We start from the raw sequence: 10441 nt of genomic DNA, 5'->3' as shown, positions 1-10441 counted from the left end.
TAACATAACAACCACAGAAAAAGAGACCTATGTTAATTTATTTATTAATTTTTCTTACAAATATGAGAAATGTTGAAATAGATTATGAGTATAGCCGTAGTATAAAATTAAGTTGTAAGCCCACTATCACATTAGGAGATCTTTTTGTACTTATTATTTTTGGGACGTAATAAAAATTCACAAATATCAATTGATACGGTGGGAACAGTGTCACTTCACCAAAAATCCTTTGGTTTATTTGTTACCTACTCATTAACACAGCATTTAAATCAATTAATTTGTAATTTATGCATAGAAGAAAAAAAGTGTGTATGGATTTACCAGGAACTAAGATAAGAACCATAAGAACGAAAAAGCTAAGAGAAGCACACTTGGTGATATCCATGATCAATAGAAATCACAGAGCTTGTTCTATAGGACGGTCTCATTCTCATATTCAATTCCCTTCCATAGTTATAATCAATGATTTAATGAGGACATTTGTTGCTTTTCATGTTTATTTATAAGTCATTGAATGAGACATTTATGGCTTCTTCCATTTTTATCTATGACCAATTTATTGAGTTATGAATTATGAAATTATTTTATATCAGATACAAGTACAAAATTGCCCATGCTAGTAGTTATTTGATGAAAAATAGAAGAGTAATTAATTTTATATTTTTCTATATCTTGCAAAATAAGTAGTTAAGAAAATACACGAACCAAATTATTTTTCAGAACTATTTACGTTCAAAATAATTTTTTTTGTGTGTTTTCCAAAAACTATAATGGATGGTTCTTACAAAAACATTTTAGAGTGATTGATATGAATATTTCATATAAATTCAGTTTTCATGTCTGAAGTCCTATTATTATTATTATTATTATTTATTATTATTATTATTATTATTATTATCTGAGAGTACCATTTTTATAAGAAAATAATGGACACTGAACTTTAGGTTTGTTACATATTATTAATCTAATTGTTTATTTAGTCTTTTGTACTGAAGAGGTAAATAAAAATAATATAACAAACAAAGGTGAAGAATAATCGAAACTTGTTATTATTAGTATTAATATAATAATAATAATTAAATTTAATAAAAAAAATACTTGTATAAAAAAGGGTCTTATTCTTTATTATTTGATAATGCATGGTTTAGAGGCTTACAAATTTTTTTAACAATCATAAAAACACATGCAATGATTCCCTAAATACACATAATCCCCCTCTTATATAGCCCTCACTTTTACATTGATCATTGCATTCACATCATACAAATGCCTATGAAAATTTCACTCCAAGCCCAGCAAGTTTATATATCCCAAAAAATATAAATGTTAATTGAATAATATAAAATTATTAGACCTATTATTATTGTAAACATTCTCACTAAACAAGCATCAGACACCAAAAGTATTTTTTAAAAATAAAGTTGGACTTACTTGCAGGAACCAAGATGAGAATCACCATCAAAATAAAAGAAATGATGCTCTTGTTCCTCATTGTTGAGGCCCTAAATAGTTGTAAAGAATTAAAAAGTTTTTAAGAAGAAGATCCTCCTTTATTAGCAGCAACAATGGCTATTATAAAGCCTTACAAAACCAGCAAACTGAAATGCAGAGAAATAAGGAATCACATCTAACAAACTTTGCAAAAACTAATCCAATCAATATATTTATTGACTAAATCCTAACAATAATAGATATTTATTGACTAATCCTAACAATTTATCTCTTTTATTGTGCTACATTTATGGCTCATTAGATTCTAATAAAAATTAGATTTTAATAAAAAAATTTATTTATTTCACATTCTATTATTGACTCATATTTAATTGCTCAGGTTAAATTTAGTAGATAATATCAAATATATATATTTGATATGTAAAGGTTTTTTATTTTATTTTATTTTATAAATACGGGCAAATCCAAGAATCAAATTCAACCTTTCAATTGGGACGGATTTTAACATTTTGAAATTTGATTTGATATAAAAATGTCAAGTCTTGCGTTGGATCTATCTAATGATTTAAGTAAAAATATATTTTTATTGTAAATAAAAATCATCATTTTTAGACTTTGTTATATTTGATATTTTCAAGATTATTTTAATAATAATTTTAATTGTTGCTAGTATTCTGAAAATTCAAAACAATATTAAGGACATCTTTAATCGTTAGCCTATCATAGAGTTTGATATTTATATATGCCCATAAACAGAAGCAAAGGGGGCAAAGAAAGAGTGTGCTTGAGCACCCCCTTACCCCTCTTCTATTTTTTTTTTTTATTATTATGATTTACATGCTCAAAGTACTATTTTTATATACAAATGATGGGCAATTGGACTTTAGGCTTGTTATGTATTATTAATTTGAGTGTTAGATAAGGTAATGTATCTAGACAAAAGATGAATTATAAAAATTAAACCTAAGTGAAGCATAAACCATAACATCCTACAATAATAATAATAATAATAATAATAATAATAATAATAATAATAAATAAATAAATAAATAAATAAACACTTGTATGGTACAAAAGAGGGACTTATTATTTATTTTTCAGCAATGCTTGATTTAGAAACTTATAAATTTTTTTCAACAATCATAAAGACACATAATTAAAACCAAAATCTTAAATCCTAATCACACATAATCCCTTTTTTACATAACCCTCACGTATACAATAGGCATTGCATTTCGAGCACTTCACACAAAGGCCCTTGAAAGTTTTGCTCCAAGTTTGACAAGTTCCTGCTTCAATACCTATGATATGTCCCAATATATATATATATATATATTAATTAACTGATATGACATTATTAGTCAAGTTTCTTTTGTAAACATTCTTAGTAAAGAAAGCATCAAAACACCAAATGTTTTTTTTTTTTTGGAAAATAACCTGCAGGAACTAGGATGAGAATCACCATCAAAATACAAAAAATGATGTTCTTGCTATCCATTGTTTTTTCTAAAAATTATGGGAAGGTTTTATAAGGCAATTTTCATTTAGAGACCTTTTGGTTTATAATAATGACATATTACTATATAAAGATTACCATAATATTATAGATGAGAATATTATATAATTGAAAATATTATGTTAATTTGATATAATCATGTTTGATTGGGAACTCTTACTACTCATTACTGTGAGATTACCACATATTTAGTAATACAAGATAAATATTAAATTTAGTGGTAATAGGATTATCAATTTTTTCGCTAATATTTTTAGCGGTATTTGAACAATACCGCTAACCAAACGGCCTAATCATGTACTTTAATTTCTTTTATTATCCAACATTTATGGCTCATTAGATTCTATTAAAAAATAGATTATAATAGAAATTTATTCATTTCACACTTTTTCTAGACTCATGACTAATTGCTCAAAATCGGTTCAAATTTATAAAAATTTATATTAACATTCTAAAATTACTTTATTAAAAATCTAACAAAATTTCATTAGTTTCTCTCTCTACTTTAATTATTATCTTTTACTGTAATTCCCTATATGTTTTACATTTTTCAAAATATTTCCTCCTTCATTATTTATTGAAATATGTAAAAGTGTATTAAATGTTAAGCGCAATTTTTTTAAAAAAATATTTAATACTTTATATAATTTTTAAGTGGGCACATAAAATTTTTTTTACAGAAGAACATGAGAATAGGAGGGAGTATAATTTAAATGTCATGTCTTATCTACTTAAAAAAAATTATTTTATTTTAATAAATATGGGAAAATCTGGAATTAAACTCAACCTTTTAATATGATGTTGCCTGTTATGGGGTGATCTACCTAATGATTTTAGAATAATATATTTTATAGTAAATAAAAATCCTTTTTTTAGACTCTATTGTATTTGATATTTTCAAGACAGTTTTAATAATATTTTGATTGTCGTCAGTGTTACGAGAATTCAAAGAAAATAATAAGAATTCAAAGAATAGTTTACATTTTTTTTTTAGCAAAGACTATATTGAAAACTCATTATATTCCATGTGAAAAAGATATGGTAAGGTAAAATAAATATTTTTATATTTAAATTGTGTTTGTCTTGACAAGATTAATATTATTCATAATTAATGATTTTAGTTTGCTTAAAATTTAAACAAAAAATCTATTTTATAATATTATATAAAGAAATTAATATTGCTCATTCTACTCTAATAAATTTATTTATTGCAATATTTTTACTTTTTTAAAAAGTTATTTTTACTCAAAGAATTTATATCAGTTTTATTATACTGTTTTGTCCATTGATAATATTGTTTTAATATCAACTACCATGAAGATAAAAAATTTTTGTATGGACTGTGTTATTTTTTATTTTTTAAATATGTATAAATTACAAGTTAGAGATTCAAACTCTCAATTTTTTATTTGGGAGGAGAATGCAATGTTAAACTCTTTTTATCACATATGGGCTTTTGTTTACAATTTTTTTTTATGAAATTGTTTACATATTTTCTAAATTGCTTGAATAATATTATTAAGTATTGCTCATTCAAATGTATTTTTTTTTTGTGCTTTTTTTGGGGTGTGCTGTGTTGTTTACTTTTTGTAAAAAATTTTATGTACATATTATTGAATTTGGAGGAAAAATATACAATAAATGTTTCATTTATCTTGATCATGTCAAAAATAATTAAAATGGAGATCCTAGTAAACAACGCATGAACAATATTATTACAGTACCCAAACTCAGGGTTTGAACCCGTGTTTGTCCATGCACTATCAAGTGCCTTTTTAGTTGCACTAAACAATTGTTGGCTTCTTATTCATTCTTCTTGTGAGAGATGGATATATATATATATATATATATATATATAGCCAATTGAAATGCAACAAAACAAGATTTATATATAATCATTTCATATATGTAAAAAATTTAATTTATAAATAAAACATAGTAAAATTATAGTACAAGCAATACAACACATTACAAACAGTGGTATCAATGGATTAAGTTTAAACCGGACTATAACTTAATAATAATGATGACCATGCTTGCTTAGGCGGCCAAACCTATGCTGGTTAATTGAGGCCTATCCATATTTTTTAAACACATGACCATGGGTTGCATGAATTGGCTCGTATTTAATTTTTTAAATTAAAATTAAAAATAAAAATAAAATTTATTTAAAAAAAATACAATTTACATTTTAAAAAAGAAATAATTTAATAACAAATTTAAATTAAAGTTTGATAAAAAAAATAAACTACTTTACACATTTCAAGTTAGGCATAAAAATAAATTATTTTACTTTATTATAATAAGTAAATTACAACATATGTTTTTGCAGTATTTTATATTTGATGTTCAGTGAACAGTGTAAAAATTTTATTATCTCTTTTTTTATTTCCATTAAATTTCTATAACATAGTTTTTAAATATAAAAATTTATGATATTACACTGGACATGGCTTATCATGTCATCCATTCTTACCATGTCATCATGCCACATTGACAAAAAATCAAATTAAATAAAAAATATTGCTATAGTCTATATATTTGACTAAAAAATTCAAAAATCAAATTATTTATATAACATAAAGGACCAGTTACATAAGTTGAGTTCATTGAATATCTCCAAGATAAATAAAGTTTTTATCAACGTGACATGCTGATGTGGTAACGCAATATAATGTAGTATATCACATTAGTATACTATTAAAGTAGTTAATCCCAAAGACTCAATTAAAAATAAATATAAAATTAAAATATTTAATTATTTTTTTTATAATTCAGACACTAAAATAAAAATAATCAAATAATTAAGTGATTATTTAAATAATTTATCCAATATACTCCACCTCAAATTTTTCGATGTCAACTAGACCTTTATCCAACAAATCAAACAAGGTTAAAAGAGAACAAAACATTGCCGGCCATTTAATAACAATGACAAACAAAAGAAGCATCTTAAACATATCAAGATCAAGAGATCCTCATTTCCTACATTTCTACCTATAAATGGTAAGAAGTACTAGAACTTTTAGCTTGTACTGCAAGCCACCATGGACTTTATCCTCTACTCCATCGCCGGCCTCTTCTCATTGCTCTGCTTCGCCATCGCTTCCCGGCGATGGCGCCGGCGATCACCTCCCTTACCTCCGGGACCCATCGGCCTCCCATTAGTCGGCAGCCTCTTCTCCCTTGATCCCGATCTCCACACCCACTTCGCCTCACTGGCCAAGACCTATGGTCCCATCTTCAGCCTTAAGCTCGGAACCAAGCTCGGCGTCGTCATCACCTCGCCGGAGATCTCCAAAGAGGTACTCCGAGATCAGGACGCGATCTTCGCGAACCGCGACGTGCCGGCCGTGGCGCACATCATCGCTTACTGCGCATCGGACATCGTCTGGACGCCGGACGGTCCGACGTGGCGGATGCTCCGCAAGGTTTGCGTGCGCGAGATGCTCAGCAAGGCGAGCCTCGATGGGGTCTACGGGCTAAGGCGGCGGGAGATGCGGGCGGCGGTGGTGGATCTGAAGAGGAGTTGCGGGAAGGCGGTGGACGTCGGAGCTCAGATGTTCGTGACGGTGATGAACGTGATAACGAGCACGCTGTGGGGAGGGATTGTGGAAGGGGAGGAAGGGAGGAGCACGGTGGGGAAGGAGTTCAGGGAGGTGGTGGCGGAGATCACGGAGCTTTTAGGGCAACCAAATTTGTGTGATTTTTTTCCGAGATTAGGGTGGATGGATTTGCAAGGGATTGAGAAGAAGATGAAAAGGAATTTGGAGAGATTTGATGGGATATTCAAGAGAATTATATATGAGAGGAAGGGGAAGCAAGAAGAAGAAGGGGAGGGAGGAAAAGAAAAGGATTTCTTGGAGTTCATGTTGAGGTTGGAGAAGGAGGGAGCTGATGCTAAGATTCCTTTCACCATGACTCATGTCAAAGCTCTTCTCATGGTCAGCTCTCTCTCTCTCTCTCTCTCTCTCTCTCTCTCTCTGTCTTTGTACTTCTTGGGGATGAGTCGGTTGTACTATTTTTCTTTCTAATATAACTATGATTTACTTATTTATTTTTTTAAAAATTTTGGATAATTATTTTTTGTTTACTTGGTTTATTTGACGAAGTACAAGAATTTGTTTGTGTAGTGGTCCAACAAGGAGACAAATGTGTCATGTTTTAAGTTGGCTAGGTGGTTAGGAGGTTATGTTGGATTATTATTTATTTATTTTAAAAATATTTTATTTATAAAATATGCAAAATGTGTGTTGCTTCTATGCAATTTCTAAGAAAATACAATACTTAACCAATTGGTGTTTGGTCGAGTAGTATTAATCCTACTATTAAAGGTGTTTTATAAATATTTTAATTTCTTAAGGCTTGTTTTGATGGTGGATATGTAATCTAATCCCTGCATATGCCAAATGAGTGTACATAAGCCAAACGATCAATTTCTGATTGTGTGCATGTCCTGACACGTGGTTTGTACATTTTATCAATATATATATATATATATATATATATATATATATAAATATAAGTTAAGCTGTTTGGATTTCATCATTCCAAACAAAAAACAATAAGGTATATGATTATTTTCATGAGTTAATATAAATATGTTAAATAGGGAGTGATATATATATTTCATTTTCTTAAGATTGGGAGGTTGAATTCATTCGGCTAACTCAAAGTTTGAGAGCTTGTGGCTTATTCACATATCAATATGTATATATATACATAAACAACCTCGAGATTGGGCGTATTAATTGATCAAAAGACATATTTAGTTTAGTGCATAATAAAATATCCTTGGTGTGGTGGGTACATGTATGTATAGATATATATACATTTAACCTTTTGTATATACCCCTTGCATGTAGGTTATGTAAGTTTTTTTCACTGGAAGGCATGTTCTTGGTAAACAGGATATGGTGGTTGGTGGAACAGAAACAACATCAAACACAATTGAATGGGCAATGGCAGAGATGATGAAGAAGCCAGAGATCATGAGAAAAGCACAAGAAGAGCTAGACCAAGTAGTCGGCAAGGACTCTGTTGTTGAAGAGTCCCACATCCTTAAACTACCCTTCTTAGGGGCAGTAATAAAAGAAGTCCTACGTCTTCACCCAGCCCTCCCACTCCTTGTCCCTCACTGTCCCAGCTCACCCTCCACTGTTGCTGGCTTCTCCATCCCTCAAGGTAGCAGAGTCTTTATCAATGTTTGGGCCATTCACAGGGATCCTTCCATTTGGGAAAATCCACTGGAGTTTAATCCTGAGAGGTTCTTAGGTTTGGATGGGGGTAAGTGGGATTACAAGGGGAATGATTTTAGTTACTTTCCTTTTGGGTCTGGGAGAAGGATTTGTGCAGGGATTGCCATGGCTGAGAGGATGGTTGGCTATTCTTTGGCTACTTTGTTGCATGCTTTTGATTGGGAGCTTCCATCTGGTTCTAAGCTTGATCTTGCTGAGAAATTTGGGATTGTTTTGAAGAAGGCTGAGCCTCTCGTTGCTATTCCGACTCCTAGACTGCATCATGATCTTCAGCTCTATACATGAATGCTTGTGGTTGTTCTTGTTTTGATGTGTAAATGCATGGTTATTTATTTATCTGTTTTATTGAGAAATGTTATCATATATAATTATGTACATATATATTGTACTTTGTAAGGCTTTTATCCGCCGTTATCTCTGAGCAAGTTATAAACGAATTCAACTGGGCTAGAATAGCGTTGAGCTACCATGGGCCATCACCTTGCACCTGCATCAGTTAGGACTTAGGAGTCGAACTCCGGATTTTTGGGGATATGGGACCTAATACCATTGAATTATGAGTGTTTTGACAGTCAATTTATATTTTAAAAAATAAATTTTATAAAAAATTGTTTTTTATAATTTCGATAGTTAAATAAATCAGTGGTTTATCTATTTTATTTAAAAAAAATTAGGTTTGTTAAGATAAATATGAAACATGTCATTGGTAACCTTCATAAGCAGGTTTGTAATTGTTTAATTTTTAGCTGGTAATAGTTAAATTTGGATGTAAAAGAAGTTTTAATCCGGACTGATTTGAACAGTAATTAATTAGCAAAACGAATTAAATGATCGAATAAATATCCTAATGTAATATCCAGTGAGATTCATAATTAACAAGGTTTCTCTTTTTAACTTTGAATGTTTATTTGTTATCTTATTTATGAGACTTTTTTAATTGTTGTTATTATAGTTAATGAGTTTTTAATTTTCACAGTCAATGGGTTAGTTAAAATATAGTTTAAAAACCGTTACAATGCACACATAATTAACACAGCATAACAACACTTCATGTTAATTATTTATGAAATACAGGGGGACAAATTTTGCTTTAAGGGCTGAAAGAGTCATTTCATCCCTGCTCAATCCATGTCATCAATAGGTATTTGACAAACAAAATTATCAGATTGTTGATATTAAGTATAAATTACTTTTAATTTTAGCAACATAAAATTACACCAAATTAATATTTACAAAGTTCAAACAGATGAAAGATTTCACTTCTCTGTAGTAAATACAGTACAGCATAGACCAAAAAATTTATACAAGAGGGTAAAACAAAACAAAACGCATGTATAAGTGTGCTAACTCTTTTTTATTTTCAAATATAAGACTACAATGTGGTTTTTTTTTAATTGAGTTTGGTTGTAAAAAAATCTTTGGTCCGACCAATTTCAACAGTAAAAATATTTATATATATGTGTATCAGCTTTTAGTTTATTTCATCATCTCCGTAAAAAAATAAAATAAAGGTTCGAAGTTGAATTTAAAAATTTGGTCAATAAATAATGGATAGCCTAATAAACAAACATCCACATAAATTAATTTACTAATTTCCTAAATAATACTATAAAGAATTAGTACTAAACATTAGACCCGTTGAAGGGCCGGACTGCCCGTCCAAGCCCGAAGGCCCGCCCGAAATTTGAATGGGTTTGGACAAATATATAAGGCATGATGTCTGGGCCTTGGACAAAAAAAAAAGCTTGTTTAGAAAATGGGCCGGGTTTGGGTTTTGTTGTTAAAAGCCCGACCTGACCCTGCCCGGCCCGTATTATAAAATATATTTATTAATTAGGTTGGTATATACTTATACATATATATATATATATATATATATATATATATATATATATATATATATATATATATATATATATATATTTGATTGTTATTAATTATAATGATTTGAATGTCAGTTGTTTTAATTAAATAAAGATTTATATTTGGTATTTTAACTTTTAAGTATTTTGTAGAATAATATTTGGTCATATCCACATATTAATAATATTGTTAAATTTTTTTTTATAATTTATATACTATTTAATAAAAACTATTTGGCAGGTTTGGGCAGGCCTTGAGTAGAGATCATTAAATTTGGGCGGGTTTGGACAAGGATTAAAGCCCGAACTTTCGGGCCGGGTCGGGTTTGGGCAAGATTGAATTTTAGTAATTT

General features: G+C 29.4%; 1 protein-coding gene across 1 annotated transcript; it reads left to right on the top strand.

The window, feature by feature from the left end:
- Positions 1-5868: 5868 nt before the first annotated feature.
- Positions 5869-8678, top strand: LOC120276827 (flavonoid 3'-monooxygenase CYP75B137-like). Its single transcript, XM_039283544.1, has 2 exons — positions 5869-6912; positions 7879-8678. The coding sequence occupies exons 1-2, from the start codon at positions 6016-6018 to the stop codon at positions 8509-8511; spliced, it is 1530 nt and encodes a 509-aa protein (XP_039139478.1). The 5' UTR covers positions 5869-6015; the 3' UTR covers positions 8512-8678.
- Positions 8679-10441: the final 1763 nt, after the last annotated feature.

The sequence above is a fragment of the Dioscorea cayenensis genome, chromosome 15 (genome assembly GCF_009730915.1).
Source record: "Dioscorea cayenensis subsp. rotundata cultivar TDr96_F1 chromosome 15, TDr96_F1_v2_PseudoChromosome.rev07_lg8_w22 25.fasta, whole genome shotgun sequence".
Lineage (NCBI taxonomy): Eukaryota > Viridiplantae > Streptophyta > Magnoliopsida > Dioscoreales > Dioscoreaceae > Dioscorea > Dioscorea cayenensis.
Note: the sequence above shows the minus strand (reverse complement) of the source record. Positions and strands in the feature narration are given on the sequence as shown.

What these genes read in the sequence shown, in the direction of transcription:
- LOC120276827 (XM_039283544.1), top strand. Translation starts at nt 6,016, where the DNA reads ATGGACTTTATCCTCTACTCCATCGCCGGCCTCTTCTCATTGCTCTGC. An exon ending in ATGTCAAAGCTCTTCTCATG is followed by an intron (nt 6,913 to 7,878) that starts GTCAGCTCTCTC and finishes CTTGGTAAACAG; the next exon opens with GATATGGTGGTTGGTGGAAC.